The sequence below is a fragment of the Protopterus annectens genome, chromosome 16.part0 (genome assembly GCF_019279795.1).
Source record: "Protopterus annectens isolate FY-2018-M chromosome 16.part0, PAN1.0, whole genome shotgun sequence".
Classification (NCBI taxonomy): Eukaryota; Metazoa; Chordata; order Ceratodontiformes; family Protopteridae; genus Protopterus; species Protopterus annectens.
The window spans coordinates 634247616-634275030 of record NC_056750.1 but is presented as its reverse complement, the minus strand read 5'-3'; the positions used below and the strand labels follow the sequence as shown (position 1 = coordinate 634275030).

The following is a 27415-nucleotide window of genomic DNA, read 5'->3' as shown; positions in this document are numbered from 1 at the left end:
TATTTCAAATTCAAATTTTGCAATGAATGGAGAGTATTTTGAAAGAAAAGCAGACTGGTTTATGACTGCAGCATGGGAAATGATGAAGAACTTGGTTAAAGGCGTATATTCTGTTTGAGCTGATGTCTCCAGCATGCCTGTCTCTATATTACAGTGTGTATGTATAATCGGTGCATTTCAGTGTTAACAGTGTCACATATGTATATCATCGCCTGGTTTTCATTATACTTTTGCAGAGTTTGGAAGTAAAAGCTGATGAAGGTAGCGGCATGCAGTCTCACTTAATATTGTTCAAATATCCAATGTTCGAAAACTCTACTCCTCACTCTACTTTCTGAGCTCTTTGTTTGTGGTCCTCCATCTGCATCCACTCTGATGGTTACTGCCTAATTACTGCTTAGGATTTAGCTGAGTTAGAACCCATCAAAGAGGACACCCTCATAGCTCAGATGATACTCCTAAGACATAACTGTTGTTATTGAAGTCACTCCTTAATGGGACAAAAATAATTTTCTCTGTCTCCCTCTGTGGAAGTTGGCTCTTCAACCAGCTTTGGCTATTGGAACTCATTAGTTGTTAGCTATTAGAGCTTCAGCATTAATTCTTGATTTTTGGGAAGCTTTTTCACTAGTGGTATGGGTCAGACTGGTGGGCTCAGGAGACGCGTCCTTGTATATATGATGTGTGAGACATGATTCTGTGTGCTGGTGCAAGTATGACAACATTCCAAATTCAGGATCTTTCTAAGTTTTTTGACCAAATGTAAATTGGTGGAGAAGATAACTCAATTTAGGACTTATCATGGCTTATCATCTGATATGAGAAAATGTATTTAATTATGGCTGCTGAATTCACAGCTTAAGACTGTGACAAATGCTGTGCAGCAGATCAGTAAGATAACGCCAACTGAAGTAGTTATAGCTGCCTTCTGCACAGTTAATCTGTGTTGTATTAGTGCTGTCATCCGTTATTTAGCGTTATAGTAACTGAGGTAATGTTTTGATTGGTTAATGATAATTATATCTACATTAGATGTTCATCATGCATACAGCTGCAGTCATAACAGATGGGTTCTCCTGCCGTCAGGCGGGTCCTCGGTCGGCCGAATTCCAAAGTCTAGGTCCGGCGTCGGTTGTCGTCGCTTCTTCCCTGACGTCAGCGCGACAGGGGTATAAAGGAACCAGCTGACGCCATTTTCTTCAGTCTTACTTGCCGCGCGGTGCCCGAAGCAGAAGCAGTTCGCAAGTGCCGGTCGGCCAGCTCCTGAGATTACGAAAATTTGGAAACCGAAGTTGTCTTAAAAGCTAAGTACCCCGTTGGGGAAAATTTTCTTGCCTCAGACCGATGTCAGACAAAGTTAATAATTGTATTTCTTGTGGGAAGCAAATACCGCATAAGGATTTCCATTCCCTCTGTATACCTTGTTTAGGCCCAGACCCCACGACGTCTCGGTCTGTCGCTTTTGTGCTACATTCAACAAACACACTATTAAGCGTCGGGCGGAGTTCGCCCAGCATTATTTTGGGAAAGCATTTAACTATACTATGTCATTGGATACTCCGACTCCGTTTTTTTCTAAAAAACGCAAAGACAAGGACCGACACACTAGGTCCGCGGCCTCTACCGACACCATGCCAAAGCCGACTACACGTGGTCCGGTTCTCAGCGAGGCGCCTACGCAGCCCCTGACTACCGACGACACTTCTTTGACGGTGTCTCCTGTGCCCGAGGTCGCAGGCTCCTCGGCCCACACCCCGACTACAGATACCGAAGCCACTCTTGGCGTTGAATCTCAGAATGTGGACAGGTCCACCTCCACTCAAGGTGTCTTCAGACCTTCCTCTTTTTTTCTCCATCAAGGCTTTCACAAAGTCTAAAGCAACCATGCACTCTGAGACCAGCTACACAGGGCCCATCTCCAGGCCCCATGCCTAAGAAACAGATGCTTAAAATGGCTGAGGATTTAATTACTCTTATCAGAGGTTCTCAGCCCCCACCGGACAAAAGGCCCAGAGTGGAGGAAGATTCCCCCTCCTCTGATCAGGGCTCCATTATTTCAGAGCATTCTGATGATCAGGAACATTCTTACTCCCCTTTTGAAGACTCTGATGCAGAGGAGTCCATCCCTTCTGTCCCCCCCCCCCCCAGAGGATTACTCATTTGGGGAAACTTTGCATACCTTAAGGGAACACTTCCACTGGGAAGGCCAAGATTATTCAGATTCCAAGAAAAGGCTCAGGGAATTTCTCTTGCTACCTCAGCACAGGCCTCTGGCTATACCTCCTGTCTTGGACATCCTAGATGATGTTTACTCGGAGGCTTGCCTTAACCCGGACTCTGTACCTCCAGCTCCAGTTAAGCCTGACCGGTACTACAGGTTTCCCGACTCACACCAATTTCTATACAAAAGCCATGCTGCTGACCCAGAAACCATCTCACAGGGCCCCAAGGGAGTTAAGGCCTCCATTGCTAAAAATCCATTACCTTCCGAGAGAGACTCCGGATCCTTAGAAAGGTGGGGAAAAAAGGTATATACCTCGGCTACCTTCTACATGAGGGCCTTAAACTGTCAGATTCATATGCTAAAATACCAACAGTTTTTGTTATCACAATTGAAAAGTAAAATGTCACAACCTGAGCAACCAGACTTGAAGGAGTTGCAGGATTTGATGCATAGTGCAGAACAAGTGGTTAAGCATACCTTACAATGTGGTTTTGATGCTCCTAAAGGCCTCATGTAGAGCTGCTGTTACAGGATCAGTCATATGTAGGCATGCCTGGCTCAAGGAACAAGCCTTCCTTGATCATGTCAAAGCTAAATTACTAGACGCCCCTCTTCAAAAGGATGTACTATTTGGTGCTAATGCTGAGGAGGTGTTAAGGAAAATGGAGGAAAAGGCTAAATCAATGCAAACTCTGAAAGAATTTCTACAGGTACAACCCCCACGTTTTAGTAGAAATTGGCCTTCCAAAAACTGGTCCTTTCCTGCCACGGACAGACCCCAAAGAGGCAGATACAGGCACCCGAGGGGCAGAGGACAATCCCAAGGATCGTTTAGAGGCAGAAAACGGCAAGCTCCTACTCAAAGAGGTGGTGAGGATAACTCGCAATCTTTCAGAAAGCAAACCCATGACTTTCCCCTTTGCATGCCAACCAAGTCTCAAATGGCAGCCCCCTTAGGAAGAAAGCTGGCATTATTTTCAAAAAATTGGCATATTGTCACAAAGGACAAATGGATCCTGGACATTATAAACATAGGCTACAAATTCCATTTTCACACCCTTCCAAAAATGAGAGGCATGCCAAACCTGCCACACAATCAAAGGGCAGAGGCACAAAGGCAAATTACAGATCTCATAAACATGAAAGATATTCAAGAGGTACCTACGCACGAACAAGGTCAAGGTTTTTATTCCAGGCTATTTCTGGTGCCAAGGAAGGGAAAAGATTGGAGACCTATTTTGGACCTATCCATCCTAAACACATTTCTACTCGTACCAAAATTCAAGATGCTCACTCTACAGCAACTTCTTCCCATGCTGGGCAAGGAGTCTTGGCTGGTAACATTGGACCTCAAGGAGGCATACCTGCATGTCCCAATCAGACAAAATTGCAGAAGGTACCTCAGGTTTCTTACAGGTTTAACCCATTATCAATTCTCTGCATTGCCCTTTGGCTTATCTACTGTGCCCAGAGTATTCACAAAATGCCTGGCATCAGTAATTGCCTACTGCAGACTTCAAGGGATACAAATATATCCCTATTTGGACTGCCTGATCCAAGCGGACAGCAAGCACATTCTTCTGAAACATCTGGCTTATGTAATAATGTTGTTGAACTCTCTGGGATACACAGTCAACAAAAAGAAATCAAGGCTAATACCCTCTCGGAAGATAATTTTCCTGGGTGCCAATTTGGACACAAACACCCAGATGGCCTACCTCACGCCAGAGTAGCAGGGGCAACTAATTCAATACTTCAGAACACTAGCAAATTGCACCAGGCTGACTGCAAGGAAAATCCTGCAGGCTCTGGGATTCATGGCATCTTGCATCTTACTAATCCCATGTGCAAAGCTGCATATGAGGAAACTACAATGGTACCTGAAAGACATATGGTCTCAACACAGCCACAGTTTGGAAACAATAATACCACTAATTCATGTCTGCAAAAGGAATTTCTGTGGTGGGCTCAAGCATGCCAAACAAACACAGGTCTTCCATTCAGCAAGCCTCAAGCAAATCAAGTCATCACAACAGACGCCTCGGACTACGCCTGGGGGGCGCACCTGACAGATCGGTGCATTCAGGGCAAATGGTCCCAAAAAGAAAAGCACCTTCACATCAATCAAAAAGAAATACTAGCAGTAATAAATGCTATTATAGCTTTCAAGGACCTTCTACAACCAGGTCAACTGTTGATAAGAACGGACAACACCAACAGATGCCTCGGACTACGCCTGGGGGGCGCACATGACAGATCGGTGCATTCAGGGAAAATGGTCCCAAAAAGAAAAGCATCTTCACATCAATCAAAAAGAAATGCTAGCAGTAATAAATGCTATTATAGCTTTCAAGGACCTTCTACAACCAGGTCAACTGTTGATAAGAACGGACAACACCACAGTTATGTGGTACTTAAACAAACAGGGAGGAACACATTCTTACCCCCTATGCAGACTGGCCATGTCACTTTGGAACATGGCCATGGACTTACAAATGGAACTACAAGCACAGTACTTGCCAGGCAAGGAAAACACGCTGGCAGACAACCTAAGCAGGAATATGACAGATCCACACGAATGGAAATTGCATCCAAACGTTTTTACAGAAATAATCCAAGAATGGGTAAGGCCAGACATTGATCTCTTTGCCTCCCAAAAAAATCATCAATTGACAAAATTCTGCTCAAGGATCTTCCATCCAAAGGCCTGGAGAGTGGACGCTCTCTCTTTCAGTTGGACATCAATGACAGTTTATGCCTTCCCACCTCTTCCTCTGCTGCCCAAAGTTCTGTTGAAAACCAGAGCAGACAGACCAAAGATGATTCTCATTGCTCCGGACTGGCCAAGGCAACACTGGTACCCACTCCTGAGGAGCCTGACGCATTTGCCACCATGGACCCTGCCTCTAATGCCTCTTCTTCTGACTCAGCACAGCTTCAAAACTCTTCACAGCCAGCTAAAAACACTCATTCTAGCCGCATGGAAGATTCCTTAGCATCAAAACAGGCCCTACTCTCCAAGGAGGTGCAGGATGTCATTTTGGAGGCCAGAAGGCCATCAACTAGAAAAGCTTACTCTGCAAAATGGAAACGTTTTTGTGTCTGGAATGAGAAAAAGGGCCAGGATCCTGGAAAACTGAATTTACCTCAAATAGTACAATATTTGGCTGAACTGCTAAGCAGTGGACTTTCTTTCTCCTCCATCAAAATCCATGCCTCAGCCATTTCTGCAAAATACAACACTGATCCACCTTTATTCTCTCACCCTCTCTTAAGACAGTTCCTCAGAGAGGCTAAGAATTTAAGACCTCCAAGGAAACAACCAATACCTGCTTGGGATCTTAATTTCATTCTGGAAAAACTGACCTTGCCTCCCTTTGAGCCAGCTGCCTCATCAGATTTGCAATATTTGTCCTGGAAAACAGCTTTCCTTCTGGCTATCACCTCAGCTCGTAGAGTTTCAGAACTACAGGCTCTCATGGCTGTCCAGCCTTTTATCATCTTCCATCAGGACAGAGTTTCCTTACGAATCAACCCGTCCTTTATGCCTAAAGTGGTATCCAGGGTAGCTTTAAATCAGGCCATACATTTACCTACTTTTTATCCTAATCCTCAAAACAAAGGGGAGAGATTACTACATTCCTTGGACATCCACAGACAACTGCTTTATTATTTGGACAGAACAAAGCCTTTCAGAAAATCAGAACAGCTCTTTGTGGCCTATGCGGTAGGAGCTCAAGGAAAGCCAATTTCCAAACAGACAATCTCAAAATGGATAGCCCACTGCATACGCTTTTGCTATTCCTTTCATGGCAAAACTGTACCTGTAGGCATTAGAACCCATTCCACCAGGGCCACAGCCACCTCCGCAGCTTTCCTCAGAGGAGTTCCTACCAAGGATCTTTTGGAAGCAGCCACTTGGAGTTCTGTGCATACCTTCTCCAAGCACTACAACCTACCATTATACTCCAAATCTAGAGCAGGCTTTGTCACTGCAGTCTTGCAGGGCATTTTGGCTCCTCCTAGTTCCACCTAGTGCCTACCACCCCTTTCTAAGCTTTGGGATTCTACCCGTCTGTTATGACTGCAGCTGTATGCACGATGAACATAGTACAGTTTTGTACCTACCATAAATGGAGATGTTCGAGTGCTAATACAGCTGCAGTCCAGGTTTCCCTCCCTCCTTCCCCTCTTGGGACAGGCCTATAGGATAACACATCCTCATACAACCTGATTGGGGTATTCATTTATGATGTATTTGCTTGCAACTACTGTATTTTGATTATATTGCACTGCATTATTACACAAATTTATGTATCGTCTTCCTTCTGGGGGCACCTGACATCTGGGGCAAGAAAAACTGAAGAAAATGGCGTCGGCTGGTTTCTTTATACCCCTGTCATGCTGACGTCAGGGAAGAAGCGACGACAACCGACGCCGGACCTAGACTTTGGAATTCGGCTGACCAAGGACCCGCCTGACGGCAGGAGAACCCATCTGTTATGACTGCAGCTGTATTAGCACTCGAACATCTACATTTATGGTAGGTACAAAACTGTACTTTGTCATCAGGTTATTTGAAACAGTTGTATTCTCTTACCTGAAGTGCTCTTACAAGTTGCTGTGTGAAAGATTCAAGTGCTATGTCTCTTGCAAATTGATGTGAGGGGGTTCCAGGCAAGTGAGAGTGAGTTTGGTTAAGAAAAGATTTCAAATTATCACTCTTTTTACTGAGGTTTAGAGGAGGCGGTCAAATGTAGAGTGTAGTATTTCAAAGAAAAATAAATGGTGACCAGTGTTCTTTTAAACATATGGCTGTTTGGCAGCTGCATTATTTGAAGCATATAGCTGCTATCAGCTGCACTGTAATTACCTTCTTGCAGTATGTAGAGTTGCTGATTAGCCTCTAAATTCAGCAAAATGATAAGATGGTTGTTATGTGCTCTGCCATGAGACCTGATCAAAACAAATTTGAAAGCTGCATACCAGCTTTTGTTCTACACCTTTCAAAGTTTCACTGATTAGATTTCATTCTGCAGCACACATGACAACCTCCACAGAATAGTTTTGGCAGCAATTTTACAGCTTTAAAAGCTATAGTACACTTTGTGCTCACATATTAATAAATGTGGCGGAGAGAAGCATCTACAGCTTTTAAAGTTGTTGGCTGTGTGGCAGTGCTAAGTTTGTTTCAGCTTTCAAGGCTGTGAAACACTTTGCACACCTGTACATTTTTTGCAGCTAGTAGTAATACATTAGAATAATCAGAAGCCATGTTTACTGTGAAGAATTAAGATTGTCTCTCTCTGTTCAAAACTGACTTATGTATTCTCAACCATGGATGTCAGATTGTACTATTTAACAAAAAAATAAAACAAGACAGTCCTGGACAAAGTGCCTCTCAGAAGCAATGCATAAAAGCCGTTTATAATCTTGAAATACTGAAATGTCAAATTTCATTATCTCGAGACTATAAACCCGAATGTTTAAAATAGAGCAAGTTCATAATCGTGAATTAGAATATCTCAAATTTGCGGTTATGGCCTTGCGCTACGTGATGTCCGGGATTGTGTGTTTATGGTGCACGATGCCGTGTGTGGATCTAGGTGTTTTGTCAGGTATGCAAGTGTTTTGTAAGGAATTTGAGTGGGGGTTAGAGTGTGTTGATATGTTTGATGTGTGTGTGAGGGACTGGAGAATGTGCGTGTGTGAGTTTGCTTTTGTCTCCTGTTTGTGCGATCTCGGAGTTAGTATATATAAGTAGGGGGGTGTGGGGGGCGTAGGGAGGCTTGCCCCCCTGCTTGTGTGTGTATGAGTTGTGTATGTGTGTAATTTCTGTTTGTTTATGTTGTGATGTATGTATGATGTAGTGTATGCGGTTTGTTCTGTGTTTTGAATTTCGCGGTTTTGTAGTTTCGGTGTTTTGTGGATTCGGTTTCATAGTTTCGAGATACTGAAATTTGATGTTTCATATTTTGAGATTATGAAGTGAATCCATATTTGTGTGTGTGTGTGTGTGTGTATATATATATATATATATATATATATATATGTATGATTTTTTTAAGCGGGGGGCTTGTTAAATGACTGTGCTTCTTTGTGTGAAGGTTTAAAACTGGTTAGCATTTCTGAATCTGATATGGAGGTCCAAAAGTCTGTGCTTCTGCTGGGAGTTGTTTGTACTTAAAGCTTGCCAAAGTGGTGCAGTTTGCACATTGAACTTTATTTTATTTAATCTGATGAGTTTTTATGTTGCTCTGATTGTTTCAAAGAACATTTTACAGCCCACTTCAGTAAATAAGTGCATTAATGATTTTTATCAGTTATAGAGTATGACAGGTTGAATATTTGTAGACATAATTGTAGTATAAAAAGTTTGTTATAATGCAGTACAACTAAAAATGAATAAAGGGCATTGAAAAAATTGGTTAATAATAAAGTTTTCATTACTAAACCTTTATATTAGAGCAAAAATATAGTTATTATAAATGTTCGACAATATTACAGAATGTGCTTGAAACATTTAGTTGATAGAGATACAAGATTATTAGTAAAGGTGTTTATACAAGAGCAAATAATAATGGAATTGATAAATGACTGATTTGTTTGGTAAAATGTCATTTAAACAGTATTTTTTATGACATTTTATTATCTAATGGTCATAAAAATATTATTAATCCACAAGGTAGACCAATTTATCACTGGCTTTCAGGCCATTTTTGAAAAAAAAAAAAACATGATATATAATAAGTAGACATTTGTCAAAATACGTTGAGAAGCCAGGCTCATATGTAAAGGATACCACAGTAGTACTTAAAAACATTTATAGAATTAGGTTGGGTGTTTATTGTTGCTAGCTTACAATGGATGTTAAGACACTGTGTACCAGTGTTAAGTAATGGGGCAGGTCTTGACTCCTTATCTTATTTTTGGACCCAGGACCTTCTGCTTCTATAGTTGTGAATTAGTTTTTGTTTTGGTAAGAATCTTTTTATTTTTGAAAAATGGGATACAGCAATGGGTGCATGTTGTATGCCCTCTTATGCTAATTTATTGAAGGGTGTATTTGAGACCAAGTCTCTTTATAGCACCTCATTTTTTGAAATAATGCAATTTTATATATGAGATATGTAGATTTATTATTTTATATGAGAAGGTGATGTAGAACAGTCATTTTAATCTGAATTTTACTAGTAAGGTTGATAAACCGTTAATAGGTTACATGGCTTTAACCTTATATGGACGTTAAAATAAAAGTAAATTTTGAAAGGACACTGCTGTTAAGCTACCCCCTGCTACTTTAAATATGCCAACTCTGAGAACGCACTACAGTGAAGAGAATGGTAAAGCTCCCGTTCCACACTGTACAGCGATCTGCATTCACAAGGTTTGTTATTTCAAAACTTTGATCTGGTCTTCACAGATCAGTGATTTGATGTCCTGAAATTTTGATCTTTGAAAGGGACCCATATTGGCATACTTAGAAGACTTGCAGAAAATATATGATTTATAATAATTGTTGGAGTAGTAACTTTATTTAAAATGTGTAAATTCAAGTAATAAAAAACTCTATATTGTAATGCAGTTTATGTAGTAACTGGTCATTGCTATTCAAAAACGAGCACAGTGATTGGACAGCCCAACCAATGTGCCTGTTGTAAATTGAGCATATACCAATAGAAAAAAGTCTGGCTGCTGAAGTACCATTGAACGTCCAGACTTTCTATTGTTATGTGCTAGGGGGCAGCAAAAAATCCGGTATGTTCTGCAAAATTAAAGAAAATTAAAACCTACTTGATTTTTCATTTTTTTCTGTGCTGCTCTTGTAAATCCTGATATTTTTTTTTACATGAAAAAAAACTTTAACTGAGATTTTCTTTGCTGCGTTGCTACTCCTACAATGTACAGATGTACTGTGCAAGCGTGGACTACCATACGCAGTACATCAGCACAGAAGACTGAAGTGCCAGTATACAAAGTCATTATTTAAGAAAGGGAAATCATTTCTTTCTTAAATAATGTTATTCTGTAAAAGCAATAATCCACAACTGTTTGTGGGGATTTCCTATAGTTGGCTTTGTGTAGTCATCCTGGCTTCACCCTCATGATCAAACCATACCAACTGTTGGCAAATCCTGATATACCCACACACAGTCAAGGATTATTGTTTAAATAGTACATGATCGGATGAATTATATAAAGTTGTGAAGCAATTTTGGCCCACATTAACACAAAGTGAAAAATAAGGGCATTTTATTTTTTACCAAAAAAAGGTTATGGCTTCATTTACTAAATATTTTAATATTCAGGATTTTGTTGTACTTCATCATTGTAGACACACTGAAGAAACAATTGTTATAGCAACAAATATTGTCCCAAAACATATTTGTGTTTGTGGTTGTCAGTGATTCTTCTGGTTTGTACTAGAAAAACTGTTTTGCATGTTGTACACTGCCATTGTACCTGAGATTTAAAGAACATCATAGAAATCCCAAAAATCAAAATGTGGATATCCCTGTAATGGAAAACTTCTTAAGTTGTCAGAATAGTGACTATAATGGTATTAAGGCTGGAGTAATGTATCATTACAAAAATTCAGAATTACAGAAAACAAAAAAATTCAAACTGCTCAGTGCCAAGACTTTATTTTACTAATTTGGTACCTCGGCCATTCTCTGTCACAGGATTTGATAAAAAAGTTCACATGTACTTCTTTTATGCTGGTGCAAACCCAATTAACATCATTTAATAGGCAATAAATCAATTAAATATCATTCCATGTAACTAAATACACATTTACAAAATATTCTCATATAAATAACCTTCCTAAATATTGACTAACTTGTATATTCCACTTAAAAAAACATTTACTTCTTGATTCAACCCCCTGGGGGGGCAGTGTTTTGTAATTTAATATCAACTTAATTTCCAGCTCAATTAATTTATTAAGATAATCACCTCCCCTAGGAAGGTAGGGTTGTGCTAGTACACAAAAGAAGAAGCCTGCGTCTGAACCTCCATGCATTTTAATAAAATGTTCTGCCAACGGACTCTCTAAATGTTGATTCCTTATGTCCCCTTAGTGCTCCATTATATGGACCTTAGCCATACATTTTGTCTGACCTATAAACCATGCAGGGACCAAATAACTGGACCCTATAATATATACCACCTCCATCGACCCAATTTAAAACACAATTGGCAGCATATTTTCTCCAATTAATTGTTGTGCCTGAGATTTTGGAGAGGGGAGAGAGGTTGGGGTTTCTTGGTGCTAATGCTATTAAAAAAAACTTTTTTATTAAGAAACCTATGAACCCTGTTGAATGTATGCTGTCCCCAAAGTTCATAAGAACCTGCTAAATCCCCCTGGTAAGCCTGTTATTTCAGGGGTAGGCTGCTATTTGCAAAATGTGGGTAGGTTTTTGGATTTTCAGCTAAAAAAGTTTTTGGGGAAAGTGCCTGCACATATACGTAACACTCAAGAATTATTAAATGAGGTTAAAGGTTTGATTTGGAAAGATGATTATTACTGGATAACAGTGGGTATCATATCATTATATACAAATAGTCAACATAAGTGGCGACTTGAAGCTGTGACTGATAAGATGGGGGAGGGACCCTGTACTTCTTTTTTACCTTCTTTGTTGGAGTTTTGTCTGACACACAATTATTTTTGATTCGGAATTTTTTTTTTTTTTTTCCATAGGTGAAGGGAACTGCAATGGGGTCATTGTTTACCCCTACTTATGCAGTGATTTATATGGGTGACTCTGAAAAGAAGTTTGTGTGCCCTACTAAATTTTATACCGAGCACGTTATATTTAAACAGTATGTAGATGATTTGATTTTTGTTGGTAGGAGAGATGAGTGTGAATTTTTTGAATTTTTTGAGGCCCTTAATAATTACCCCCATGGACTCAATTTCTCTTAAGAATTAAGTAAAGAAAGCATTACGTCTTTTGATGATACTCGCTATGTGGAGGGGGACAACTGTTAATTTTAAACCGTTTAGAAAGCAGACGGTAGTGAGTAATTTTTTGAGTGTTACTAGTATGCATCCTCCCCATGTATTAGCTTCCTTGCCCTTTGGAGAGTGTAAGAATGTTTGATAATACATTTGATGTAAAGCTGAGGGAAAAGGAATCATGTAGAATAGAAAGTAGGCTCAAAGAGTGAGGTTATACTGCTGAACAAATTAGCAAAGCTAAAAAATGTTTGTTGGAAGGTAAAAGATGAGGATGTAGAATGGTAAATTGAGTCGTGAAGTCTGTGATTTTGATGTGGCTAGAAGTGAAGAAAAAATATTTTTTTGTTACCAGATATTCTCCTTTCTCCCAAATTTTGGAGGATTTTATTAGGGATTTGTGTCTTATAGTTAGTAATGATGAAGTTTTAGGTAAGCTGTTTCCACAACATGTCACATTTTCTTATAAAAGAAGCGACAATTTAAAAGAGATTTTGAATTATGTGCATAAACCAGAGAATGTACTGAGTGGACATAAAGAGCTGTTTTCATCTGGGATTTGTAAGGTGTGTCCCAAAGTAAAGAATATTTAAATAAGTTAATAAATATTTAAGCAGGTTATTTATATGGAAGTATTTTGTTAATGTGTATTTAGTTAGATGGAATGATATTTAATTGATGTATTGCCTATTAAATGAGGTTAATTGAAGTGAAGGTGAATGCCGAGGTACCAGGTTGGTAAAATAAAGTGCCGGCGCTCAAAAATTAGAATGTCTGGTTGGTGATACTAAAATATGGGGCCAGATTCATTGACGCCTACATTAAATGTACACCATTGATATTCAAGAACATCCCTACCACATTTGGTTTGTGCTTTCTAATCGCTCAGAATTTTTACAGAAAGTGTATATGTAGTCTACACTTTGAAGTAAGCTTTATGACTCCCCCTCACTATTTAAGACTGCAAAAAATCAGTAGGAATACTAAAATTAGGAGGTAGAAGGTATAAGTTCTGCATGTGTTGTCTGCTCACTCAGAATGTTATATACTTAGTGTAGGCATTAATGCATCCCAGGGATGCTTATATTCAAAGAAATGTGTTTTATTTTACAATTGAATATTTCATATTCATTTCACTTAACCTAAATTGGAATGCAGTTATTAATTAATTAATTCTGATTGGTTTTCTTATTATGTGAGTAGGTTTTTGTGGGTTATATGCATGTGTCACTTCCCTTGAATGCAGTAATGCTGAAATACTTCAAAGTTTTATGGAATGTAGCATGCACTTAGAAGTGTGTTGCTGAAAGACCAGTTGCTTATTTTCTATCAAGCATCTCTTCTCTTTTCTTAATTTATGGTTAGTTGATCAAATCTAAACCAGGGGATAGAAACAGTACTTCTCTCGACTGCACAAATTGTAGGAAATATTACTTTCTGGTAAAGACATAGCACATCTCCTTTCATGTAATGGGATATGGTCAACTGTAATGTTTGCCACATAAGACAGGTGTAAATACAATTTTCTCATGCTACAAATTCTGAAAAAAGTACAGCTGCCAGGCTGCATTCTGCCAAAGTGCTAGAGTGACTTGATGCATTATGCTTCTTTTACAAGTGTTAAATAGTAGTTAACATTACAGTAGAAAGGGTCAATCTTCAACCATATTCTGGAGTACTGTTGATAGTTATAGGAATGTAGAACAAAGCTCACATGAGACATAACAGTTGGAAACCTGATTCAGAGAGCACTGTAATGCTTGACTAAATATCACCATGCAGAGCATTAATTGTTGCTCCCTTCAGCCTGTGGTGCCAGATTGTTGGCACAAATGTAATGGTAATGCTGACAAATGAACGTAGGTACCAGGAGCTGGCTGGGAGTGGGAGTAAGGGTGTGGGTGTTTCCACATGGGAATCGGAAATTCTTGTTTTGCTACAACTTTATTGCTAAGTGATACAGGAGTTGTCAACTGGAGCTGTGATAGTGGAACAGGGACTTTCTGACCAAGTCATGTGCATCATACTGGGGGGGGATAATCCGTATCTTTTGTTTGCACCTGTATGAAATAGCTTCCCTTATTTATTAACCAGGCAGATAGGGTGGTCAGATGGGACTTGTCAACAGCCTCTTAAAATAACTTTCTGCAGTGCAGCTCAAGTGTTTCATTCTGAGGAGACCCTGCTTTTTATCAAGCTTTTGGACTGCTAGTTTCTTGGCTTCGGCATTTTGATTCCGTTGTTTCAGATTTACTGTTTTTTTTGAGTATTCAAAGAACAGAAGAGATATTAAAGAGCAGTAAGATGACGGATAATGATAGCGAGATAAAGCAGTTGCAAGCACTGGTGCCAATCTTGTTTTTAAAGTGACACAAATGTTATTTTCATTTCTGTAAATTTTTCTTCACAGGAAGCAATATGTTCAGGCTGGCATTCTGTGTCCTCCTGCTGTTCGTCCTTCGCTTGTTGCTGCATCTACCCTGGCTTCAGGTTATTCCAGCAATTCTAATATTTTACTTGGGTTCTGGTGGATGGAAGTTTATGAAAGTCTTCATGAAGACCATTGGAAGAGATCTCCAGTAAGCATATATTCATTGCTGTGTTAACATAAACATTGCATGCTGAAAAATAACACTGATGTCTGGAAGCCCTTTCAAAAGTTGGCTGTGTAGGTTTTATATCCATTGTATCCTAAAAATATAAAATAAAAAACCTGCTTATAAAATACACATTTTTGATATCCAGATTACCACATAATTCTCAAAACTGCTTCATTCACTTCCTTTTGTATTGTAATATCCAAACTTAGTGGTAAGCTGATTGATACGGCAGTCTCCAGTTTACTGCTGAATTTTTAATCATTTCCATTTTGGCAATTTCATAATGTTCACATTCTGTAGATTATGCTGACCTTGTTTTTGTAGCTTTGCAGCAACGTTGCATCTTCAGGTCTACAGTTTTGGCAGACTGGACAGTAACGGTTTTGGATATGTTTAACCTTTTTTTAATTTCAGAGAGCTGCAGAAATGTAGCAGAACGTCTGGCATATTCAACACCAGAGCATGATTTGGAACATGTTGGGATTCCCCCATAGTCAGCCATGCTGCTCATGCCACCTCACAATGCCACTAGCAGTATTTACGGAATAACTGAAAATGATCAGGCTTGGCTGCTCCATAATGACATCTAAGGCTGCATCTGCAGAATTGCTGAACGTGGCGGTGTCTTTGTCATCTGGATATGTAAGTGTGCATGGAGTGGTGTGTGGCAGGTAGGAGTGAACGGTCAGTAGGAGCAGGAGAATTACATTCTGTCTTAACATGCAGGCAAATACATTAGTGGTGCTTGATCATGGGTATGGTATTAACATTCTGGTATGTGATGAGTTTACTCAGCATCACCTTACATTTTCAAAAGTTGAGCTCCTACAGTATTAATTGAGCTTCAGAAACATAAGTGTGAACCTCCTCAGAGGACTGAGAAGAGAGGTCTGAGGAAGGCTTCATGGGTTACTGGGGATCCAGAACAAAAGCTGCTTAACAAAAAAAAAATGCTTTATCATAAGGATCATACCTACAGTGGAATTCATTATACTTTGTAGTTAGTTGAAGATGGAGGATGTCTAGCCTTCAGGTCTGACTTCCAAACGTTTGGTTGACATCATGCATACATGTAAATGGATGCCTGTCCTTTTGGTCTATCATTCAGGCTTTAGGACATCACCGTGTTGTATCTGCTCTCTTCCCTACGCCAAAGACATCACTAAGGTATTTGTCAGAAAAAGGAGAGCAGATTGTACCATCTTCAGATGTTCACCATAAATCATTAATGCAGTAGCCTTAGCTATATGGGTTATAGCCTGCCAAGGATATAATGGCTGGACAGTCCCTCCAAAGTTGCCTTTTTCCCTTACATACATGCCCAAGTTGCTGTGGCTTGAACTCCATAGGGTGAGTACAGAAGTACTTTCTTAATGTCCTTGAGACCTCTGCTCCTGGACTTCATAGAATTGATGGTCAGGTCTTTCTCCAATTTCATGAGAGATAAGTCCCCACCAGGGAGTTTCTGCCACACTTATTCATTTTTGTGTAAAATTTTTACTGCCTCTCTCTAAGGATAATGGCAATTGCATGCTATTTTTTCTGTGTTGTCTAGCCCGTCATGTGACCCACTGTTTGAGCATCTATTTTTTTATATTTTTATAAGTATTTCTTGAGTATTTTTGCAAAAGTGTACTGTTTGTGCATTTAATTTTGTTTTTTATTGGGACTGGTATATATCTGGGTAAGAGTAAGTGTTGTGCTGGTTGTGAACATTTTATAGATAACTTGCCTTCTGAGGGAACATTTCAAGCTGTGCTTACCAGGAATCCCTTGCCTACACCATGGGCTCAGGTGTCTCGGCCACTTATGGGTGACTGTAATGGCCGCAGGTTGTTCCAAAGACCACTCAATGGTTTCTACAGGATGCTTTGGTGTAATCCCTTCCTCTGCCATGTGCTGGGGTTTAGCCACATCCTCTGCAGCTGTTCATGTACCCTTACAGGAATGGATCAGCCACTTTCTTCAATCTTTGGTGTTTCTTCCAAGGGTGGCTGGGGTAAGAAACCAGTTTCCCTAGTAGAAACACCATCCTTGAGTTGGTCTACTCCCAGAAATGTCCCTAGGAAAAATAAACAAACTAAAAACATTACACTGGCCAACTCATCTTCATCAACAGAAAAACTGTTAATTACTTTGACTTAAGGGTTATTTCAAGTTCTGAATCCTTTGGAACAGATAATACGCAAGTACCGATAATTCTTCTTCCATAATTCCTGAGGGGCCTTTATTAGATGATTCTGATGAGGGCAGGGACAGGGGTTCCGCTGTGCTTTCTTTCCATGTCCCAGGTTATGGTTCTGAAGAAGCTACTCCTCATTTCTCCTGCTGAGGAATTTTCTTTTTCAGTGGGAACAGCTTGAAGATCCCTCGTCCTTAAGGAGATGTTATATGTTGCAAAAGGGTATGCCACATTTTATTCCCATTCCACCATGTATGCCAGCCTTGGGGGATGCTTTTGGCTTAGCCTACATTAATCCTGATAGTCAATCCTCAGTCACTAAGAAACAGACATACTTTATGACGTTCTTCAGTCAAACAAGTATTTGTTTCTCATCTCAGAAGTGACCCAGCAGCTATTTATGTTTCTTTTTCAGCTGCTAGCATGTTGTGGTCACTGCTAAACCATCTTATGAAAAGAAGACAAAGCCTTTGTCAGGTTTGAGAAGAGAATTTTGTTTCTTCCTCTTGTTCTACTCTAGCTTTCAGAATTTTGAACTACTGCCAGGCTTATATGTTGATGTGCATACTGGCTTGAGTTGACAGTCTGTGAACTTTTCTGCCTTTTGCCTTTAGAATGTAGATCCTTTCTATAAGTAGACACCATTGTAAATAGTTATTTTAGTTGTTTATTATTGTTCTTTTAGATATTTATATTTGTTTTATAGCATTTCTGTTTTGATATATTAATGTTTTGTTAAAAATTTCAATAAAAACAATGGAGAAAAAAGAAGGTAGATAGTCCTCTACATCAGTGTCTATCGCAGCAAGTCTTATCCTCTGTGCAAGCTGGCTGTGCTATCTTTGGAGATTGCAATTATCACTGTCTTACTCTCCAAGCTTCTTACAGTCCATTGAAGCAAAATGCAGTGGCAGACATTTTGAGCAGAACTAGAGCAGACCCTCACAAATGAAAATTGAAAGAAGAGATCTTCCAGGAATTTGTCTAGTTGTTGGAACCACCTCTAACCGATTTGTTTGCTTCCTTTCAAAACAGACAGTTAAACAAATTCCGCTCCAGTTCTCCTTGCAGCCAAACCTAGAAAATAGATGCTTTGTCATTCTCGTGCATGGGAATGTTCCTGAATTTTTATTTTCACTCTTTTTCTACTGATATCCAGGGTCATCCTGAAGATTCAGAAGGACTCTCCAAAGATTATGGTGGTGACTTCTTTTTGGCCTAGGCATAATTGGTTCTCCCCTCTTATGGAATTGGCCAAGGCCCAGACAGAAGTGGTTCTCCCTTCTTAAGGAATTGGCCATGGTCAATTACCACAAGCTTCCTCACAGATTGGATCTACTCACACAAAACAAGGGGTAGTTTGATACACCCCAGTCTGAAACAACTGTGAATGACTGCTTGGATGATTCTGTCCTGATACCTTTTGGGCACATTGATTCTGAAGGCATACAGCCAATACTAAAGGAGGCAAGAAAGCCTGCTAATAGGAAATCTTATGTTGCTAAATTGAAAAGATTTACTAGTTGGTGCCATAGTAACACAGGCCCATTTCAGAATCTGTGCCATTGCTTCTTCAATACTTGTGTGATTTTACTGTCCTCTGGCCTTTCCTATTTCTTTATCAAGATTCAACTGTCAGCCATTTTTAGCATGTCTGCCCATGGATCCTTCCCTTTCTTCTCACTCTTTGGTTAAGCAGCACTTGAAAGGAATTTTGCATGTTAAACCAACAAGGAAACAGCTAGCAGCTACTTGAGATCTTAATTTTGTGTGAGGAAAAGTCATCTCTGTCTCCCTTTGGGCCAGCTCATCAAACTGATTTATGGTTCATGGTACAGAAGAGAGTTGCTTATTGTTGTGACATTTGTAATATGATTATGTGAGCTGCAAGCTTGTGTGATGGATGAATCCTATTTGGTTTTCATTAGAGATAAGGTTACCTTAAACACAAATCCCTCATTCATGCCAAAAGGTGTTTCAGAATTTACTTTGAATCAAGCCATCAGTCTCCTTGTTTTGTATCCTGAACATAAAAGTCAAGGAGAGAATTCTTCATATTCTGGAAGTGCACAGGCAACTCTGATAACTTGACAAAACCAAGTCCTTTAGGAAAGCTGAACAGTTGTGTATCCCGTATGATTCAACAAAGGAAGTGCAACCCAAGTCAAAGCAGAGTATTTCTTGATGGTTGTCCCATGCTATTGCTTTTTGTTGTTTCCACTGTGGTAAATCACTTCCATGCAGGAAATCTTTGCATTCTGGAAGTATTCTTGAAGCAGCTGTTTGGTCCTCTGTTTATACTTCTACAAGCACTACAAACTGCATTCCTTTTTTAGGTTCAGAACAGGCTTGGTTGTTCAAAGTTTGGGTGAAATTGAAGAAATGCCCCCCTCCCCCCCCCACACACACACACACAAGCACACACAGCCCAGGAAAGTAGTCGGGACTGTGACAGCTTGCTGCCTTCTTCAGGGACATGCCCTTTTATAGTTGGCTTCCCTCAGACATGGTTAAAGACCTTCAAAAGTGGAAACCTGCATTAATCAATGTAGGGATTCTTGCATGCCTGTTTCCTCCTGGCTGTCCCATTTTTCTAGGAAGAAGTTCCTTGCATAGAATGAAGAAGCTTCTCAAGTGTCTTGTCAGTCCTGCTTTTTGTTGTCTCAACCAAGTTACCTTGGAGAGCTATCATTAGGGTCTGGTGGGTTCTTAACATAGGCATGGACTGCCATGCCTTAGAACTCATAGTTTTTTTCCAGAAAAAGAACTGCTCGGGGACCAAGTGCTGTATGACTGTCTAGCTGTACTCCCCAGAGGAGCCACTGAGAGATTCCCTCCTGTGGAAGGCATGCACAGGTCTTAACTCACAACTTTTCTTAGTCCATAGGGGTTGGAAGAGTTCCCTCCCATCCTCCTTTTATCTCAGTGCTGTAATCAGGAATGCCCTGTGCCAAATTTCAGATAAACACAGAGAAGAAGTTAGATATAATACTATACTATATATAAGAAATATATATATATGTATATATATATATATATATATATATATATATAAAATCTCTCTCTCTCTCTCTCTCTATATATATATATATATATATATATATATATATATATATATAAAATCTATAATCCATCTATATATATATATCTGTGTTTGTGTGTGTGTGTATATATATATATATATATATATATATATATATATATGTATATGTATATATATATATATATATATATATATATATATATATATATATATATAAAATGTGTGTGTTTGTATGGGTCTACATCCATCGAATGGCTGAACATCGAACCCTAGCTATCGAACATTCACAGGGAAAGTAACTAGTTAGCCATTACTTCCTGTCTGCCATTTTCCCCACTGTAGTGTGGTCTTCGAGGTGGTATGTATAGTTTTATAGTTAGGGGGGGAGGTTTGGATTTTGAAACCCTCCACCTGAGTGGTTTGAAATACTGCAGTGGGGCATACTAGGAAGTGGTGGCCAACTAGTTATTTTTCACATTGATGAAATGAACGTTCAATGGAAGTGTTTCATTTGATGACTGTACATAGACCCATGTTCGACATTTGTTTAAATGAACTTCTGAAAAATCAACATTATTAGTCGATCTTTTAAACAAAAACATTGTGACATTCCATATTTTGATAGTAAACCATATATATATATATATATATATATATATATATATGTGTGTGTGTGTATGTATATGTGTATATATATATATATATATATATATATATATATATATATATATGTGTGTGTGTATATATATATATATATATATATATATATATATGTATATGTGTGTATATATATATATATATATGTGTGTATGTATAAACATTTTTTTTTATTTTTGCTGGACATGTAGCACATTATTGTCTGGGGGTTTCTAGAGGTGTTTCCTTTAGTTTGCTGATGGTGGGCACCTTTCTGAGCCACATCAAATGATTTGCCTTTATTAGAGTAAGTTAAACACCATATAGTGTTTGGATGTTGCTCTCTGCAGGAAGGGCTTTGAATAGCATGTCCTTGTCACATTTGGTTATGATGCATTGGAAGGAGAGCTTTTTCCTTTATGCACTGTCTGCGCATGGTGATGCCCATAGGGTTCTCAGTTCCATTTTTTTTTTTTTGTACATGAGGATGTGTGTGCGCACAGTGAACATAACTTGTCATTGACTGCAGGGTCACCATTCCCTTGTGGATCTTCTGGTGTATTATTATAACAGGGATTTGTAATGACAGATGATGCTATCAGCTGTGGAATTGATCTTTGCTTCTGCAAAAGATCCTGTCACAGCTCCTGACAATTGATGCTTTGCTTGCTAAGTGACTATCCCAGAGCGGCTGTTGCATGGCTCAGGGGAAATGGACTCCCAAGGGAGTTACTGGCCACACATAAACAATCTAGAGCTATGAAGAGTATTTCTTTTTCTAAAGGCTTTGAAAATAAATCTGAGACCAGAGTTCCAGCTCCTCCTGCTTTAGTCATACAGCCAATTCATGGTGTGGCATGCACATCAACAGGGCAGCACTTTGTAACACTACCTGTGCAGACAGGCTGAGCATTTTTGGCAATGTAATACAGATGGAGCATCACTCCTCTAGTACTTAACATTCCTGGGGAGCTGAATTTGCTGATGGACTTACTGAGCTCTGGCTGCAGTCCGCATCTGTTGTCAGCGTGCTTTGAGAGTGAGGCACACCAGACAATGAGTATTTGCTTTTTGAAGAAGGAAGTTCTCCCTTTGTTCTTGTTTTCAGTCCTGTAGGCCAAGGAGGAGTAGGTTTATGCTTTCTCTCTTATCCTTGGCAGGGAAGATTCCTATGTGCTTTTCTTCCTGGCAGAGAGATTCCTGTATGCTTTTCTTCCTGTCTGCCAGATTCCATGCTTTAATGCATAATCTAGAGGAAAAAAAGGCTCAGCCTGCCCACCCTGTGACGACTGAAAAGCATGTAGTTTCAGGCTGTTGGGTTCTTCTAGTTTAAGAAAAGCATCCCAGTACTGGCAGATGACATAATCTTTGTTTAGCTAATACCTGGCTGTACCTCAAGGCTTGATTTCTACCTGTGTGTACTTCAACTGCTGCAGTCCTTTCTACTCACAGATCATGGTCTTGTAGCAGGGCACTCATATGTCTGCCAGCTTGCATGAGCTATCACTTAAACATAGTCAAGTTCAGGCAAAGTGCAACAGCTGTAGGGAAGGATTAAAGCTGGACACAGAGTTCAAGCCAGTAAAACAGCCATTGTGAGGGAGTGGAATGGAGTGGGAGTTCAGAGGTTAGGTTTATGGGGCGAATGGAGGAATTATGGTTAAGGTCAGGGAGCGGGATTAGAGTTAAGGAAAAATGTGGAGTGTTGGGTTAGAGAATGGGGTATGAAATCAGGTTATGTAGTGACTGTGAGTTGTAGGGTTGGAGTGCAGGTTATATGATTAGGATTAGGTAGTGAAGGGGAAGTTTTACATTTAGGAAGTGGGGTTTGGGATTGACTAGGAGTCCTAAAACTATGGTTAGGGACTGAGTGGAAGTTATAGGGTAAGAGTTAAGGTGCTGGGAGGACTATGTAGTTTACTACAGTCAAACTAGTAGGTCAGGCACTTGCCATTTTGAGCATTCAGCATTGGGAAAGACATCTATAAGCTAATGACATGAGACCATGTGTAAGTGACCCTTCTACATAATATCTTTTTTGTTTTCCACTAGACCTTCTGTCCAGAGGCACAGGTGTGACTGAGGCCACCAAAAAGATTTCCATTCCTCATAAATTTTACTAAGTAGAAAAGATTCTTCATTTGGGAAAACCAGGCAGAGTTGCCATTTGTTGTTTTAGTTGCCCAGTATGCCTGTGATCCTGACCTGTGTCAAACAGCTGTCAAGTCTTGGGTAATAGGCAATCTGTAGTTAAGTTGCGTCTTGGACACTGTTATGCCCTGGCAAGCTGCATGTTCCTTGCATTTTTACCTATCATGACTTAGTAAAAGGCAGAACTGTTGCCAGGCCCTGGCAAGCTGCATGTTCCTTGCATTTTTACCTATCATGACTTAGTAAAAGGCAGAACTGTTGCCAGGCCCTGGCAAGCTGCATGTTCCTTGCATTTTTACCTATCATGACTTAGTAAAAGGCAGAACTGTTGCCAGGCCCTAGCTGATTTATCTGTTGCTTGTGTACTTGTATTCTTTGTTTCTGGGAAATTCCAACTGGAGTGAATATGTCTTTAGAGTGGGATCATGATGAAAAGTTCTGCACGCAGGATATGACTGTGGTAACAGAGTAGGTATTGGTACAAGGTAGTATGTACCTACAGAAAAGTAAATGCAGAATAACAGTATAAAGAATCCGAAATATCAAAAACTAGATTAAAGTACACCAAAACACACAAACTGTACAAGAAGGACTCTTACTGTCTGTTAGCATCTGTGTAGTAATGTAGAATATTTTTCAAATAAAAGAGAGAGGGAGTGAATGGGGAAGACCACGAGACTGAGGATGTTGAAATTTGAATAGGAGAGCTCAGCCATTAACTGAGAGATGAGTTAAATGTTAGGGAATCAGAATTAAAACTGGCTAATACCTCATTTAAAATACCAAGCTTGTTGGTAGTCACTATAAACAATAATTTAAACATTTGCTTGAAGTAGCTTTTACAGCGGTGGAGTCTCTCTGGTCATTCTAGAATGGTTGTGCAGAGGCAATGTGCACGTTTACAGAGTGAAGGGGATGAGCAGGATAGGGTTTGTGTAATGTGGAGAGGAGAGCAGCAAATTTGATCATTTGATGAAGAACAGAGTGAATTATCTTTAACAGGGGCAAGTCTAAGCAGAACTTAAATTCAGGACAACTTATCTTGAGTGAGATGCCTTGGTGAGATCTTGCTGGATGACCAGCAGTAACTTCAGCAGCTTTATTGTAGCAGGATCCTTTTTTAGAAAGGTAGATTGGTTAGTATATTAAAGGCAAACAGTGTGGTAGGGAGGAAATAAGCTGTTGTTTGGAGAATTGAGAATGATTTGTCTTGAAGCTCTTTGCTCTGTCAAACTTATGCACATTAATTGTTGGCTAGTGTAAGGAATGACTGACTTGACATATTGGTCGATACTTAATTCACAATCCAATCTTATAGCAAACTATTTTTATAGAATTAACAGAAGCTAAAGGGGGTGCTATGACACTCCTAAGATTTGGAGAGGTGGAGGTTGATGGAACTGTCTTTAGCTGAAAACAGCACGACTTTTTTGATGATCCATAAAGAATTAGGATTTGGGGAAGTTGGGGAGTGACTAATATTATTGTCCCCTGAAAGTAAGTAACTGTATTTCTTTTGAAAATCTGAAGTGAAGGCCTTATTTTACTAAACATCTTTGTAGGAGATGTAACATTACTTTTACTAGGAAGAGCAATGAGTAATGTGGAGTTGTTTGATTATGTTCTTGGCCTCTAACAGTGAGTGAAATTACTGTTGAAATAAATGTTGCATTGAAGAGATCCAAGAACTGAACAGTGGATAACACTAAAGGTGAATTTTTGAGAAGTTGAGGGAGAGCATCCTGCTCCTTTAATATAGACTCCTGTTTCCTAGGTAACTGGGAAACCGTTTATCTGAATGAAAAATAAAACCATATTTAGAGAGATCATGTAGGTGAGCATTAGGATCCAGTCTGTCAAAATCTTCAACCTAATAATAAAAAAGCCAGTACATAAAACCAAAACACTTTATTGTAGAAAAAACACCTTCAGTAAGCGCTTTAATCTGTTAAACAGAGACTTCATCAGACTGAAAGTTGTATAATTAAAAACTGCTTAAATACTTAAATTCTCATCACATGCTTAATTGCCAAATAATGTTTTAACCCTTCTTTTTAAATAGGCTATTAAATCTTGATTTCTATAATAATGTTTTTTGGTTTTATGTATCAGCTTTTTATTATTTTCTTACGTGAGTTAGTCCAGTTTTTAAAAGTCTTCGACCTGTCAAGAACTAAGTCCTGATAACTTCCCTTTCATTTAATTCTCAATGGATGTATTCTTTGAAGGTCAATAAGGTAATTTCATACCATATCCCAATTTGAAATCATGCTTAGAGGATGACAGCATATTACTCATGATTAGGTGGTCAGGAATTTGAATGTAGATGCAAGTATTTTTAATAGAAGTGTTAGCGCAGATGATTAAGGGTATAAGCTGTTAATTAACTGCTTCCTATAGTCCATGGTTTGAGTCTTTCAGCCTCCATTTGGCAGTTGGGAAATTGGGCTGGGCTTCTCAAGGTCTCCTTGACTTATGTACCTAATAACTATCTATAATCCTAAGGGAAAAAAAAAAAACATGGCAATTATTGCAAAGTTGATGAAGGAAGTAGGAGGACCACTTAAGAGAAACTATAGTAGCAGATGTTCATCATGCATACAGCTGCAGTCCTCGCATATGGGTTCTCCTGCCGTCAGGCGGGTCCTCGGTCAGCCGAATTCCAAAGTCTAGGTCCGTCGTCGGTTGTCGTCGCTTCTTCCCTGACGTCAGTGCGACAGGGGTATAAAAGAACCAGCCGACGCCATTTTCTTCAGTCTTTTTTGCCGCGCAGTGCCCGAAGCAGAAGCAGTTCGCAAGTGCCGGTCGGCCAGCTCCTGAGATTACGAAAATTTGGAAACCGAAGTCTTCTTAAAAGCCAAGTACTTTTCTTGCCTCAGACCGATGTCAGACAAAGTTAATAATTGTATTTCTTGTGGGAAGCAAATATCGCATAAGGATTTCCATTCCCTCTGTATACCTTGTTTAGGCCCTGACCACGAGGTCTCGGCTTGCCGCTTTTGTGCTACATTCAACAAACGCACTATTAAGCGTCGGGCGGAGTTCGCCCAGCATTATTTTGGAAAAGCATTTAACTATACTATGTCGTCGGATACTCCGACTCTGGTTTTGTCTAAAAAACGAAGACAAGGACCGACACGCGAGGTCCGCGGCCTCTACCGACACCACACCAAAGCCGGCTACACGTGGTCCGGTTCTCAGTGAGGCACCTACACAGCCCCTGCCTACCAACGACCTGCCTTTGACGGTGTCTCCTGTACCCGAGGTCGCAGGTTCCTCGGCCCACACCCCGACTACAGATACCGAAGCCACTGTCAGAGTTGAAACTCAGAATGTGGACAGGTCCACCTCCACTCAAGGTGTCTTCAGACCTTCCTCTTCTTTTTCTATCAAGGCTTTCACTAAGTCTAAAGCAACCATGCACTCTAAGAGACCAGCTGCACAGGGCCCATCTCCAGGCCCCATGCCTAAGAAACAGATGCTTAAAATGGCTGAGGATTTAATTACTCTTATCCGAGGTTCTCAGCCCCCTCCAGACAAAAGGCCTAGAGTGGAGGAAGATTCCCCCTCCTCTGATCAGGGCTCCATTATTTCAGAGCACTCTGATGATCAGGAACATTCTTACTCCCCTTTTGAAGACTCTGATGCGGAGGAGTCCATCCCTTCGGTATCCCCCCCTGAGGATTACTCATTTGGGGAAACTTTGCATACCTTAAGGGAACGCTTCCACTGGGAAGGCCAGGATTATTCTGATTCAAAGAAAAGGCTCAGGGAATTTCTCTTGCTTCCTCAGCACAGGCCTTTGGCTATACCTCCTGTCTTGGACATCCTAGATGATGTTTACTCTGAGGCCTGCCTTAACCCGGACTCTCTACCTCCAGCTCCAGTTAAGCCAGACAAGTACTACAGGGTCCCTGACTCACACCAATTTCTATACAAGAGCCATGCTGCTGACCCAGAAACCATCTCACAGGGCCCCAAGGGAGTTAAGGCCTCCATTGCTAAAAATCCTTTGCCTTCCAAGAGAGATTCCAGATCCTTAGAAAGGTGAGGAAAAAAGGTATATACCTCGGCTACCTTATCTATGAGGGCCTTAAACTGTCAGTTTCATATGCTAAAATACCAACAGTTTATGTTATCACAATTGAAAAGTAAAATGTCACAACCTGAACAACCAGACTTGAAGGAGTTGCAGGACTTGATGCATAGTGCAGAACAAGTGGGTAAGTATACCTTGCAATGTGGTTTTGATGCTCTAGAGGCCTCATGCAGAGCTGCTGTTACAGGATCAGTCATACGTAGGCATGCCTGGCTTAAGGAACAAGCCTTACCTGATCATGTCAAAGCTAAATTACTAGACGCTCCTCTTCAAAAGGATGTACTATTTGGTGCTAATGCTGAGGAGGTATTAAAGAAAATGGAGGAAAAGGCTAAATCAATGCAAACTGTGAAAGAATTTCTACAGGTTCAACCCCCACGTTTTAGTAGAAATTGGCCTTCCAAAAACTGGTCCTTTCCTGCCACAGACAGACCCCAAAGAGGCAGATACAGGCGCCCGAGTGGCAAAGGACAATCCCAAGGATCGTACAGAGGCAGACAATGGCAAGCTCCT

The 27415-nt window shown here is 40.0% G+C and overlaps 1 protein-coding gene across 1 annotated transcript in view; it reads left to right on the top strand.

Moving 5' to 3' along the window:
* Window positions 1-27415, top strand: part of SLC27A4 (solute carrier family 27 member 4) — a 736182-nt gene that overhangs the window by 99728 nt on the left and 609039 nt on the right. The window contains exon 2 of the mRNA XM_044058859.1: window positions 14602-14770. Coding sequence (XP_043914794.1) covers window positions 14610-14770 — 161 coding nt within the window. The 5' untranslated portion in view covers window positions 14602-14609. The remainder of the gene's footprint in view (window positions 1-14601; window positions 14771-27415) is intronic.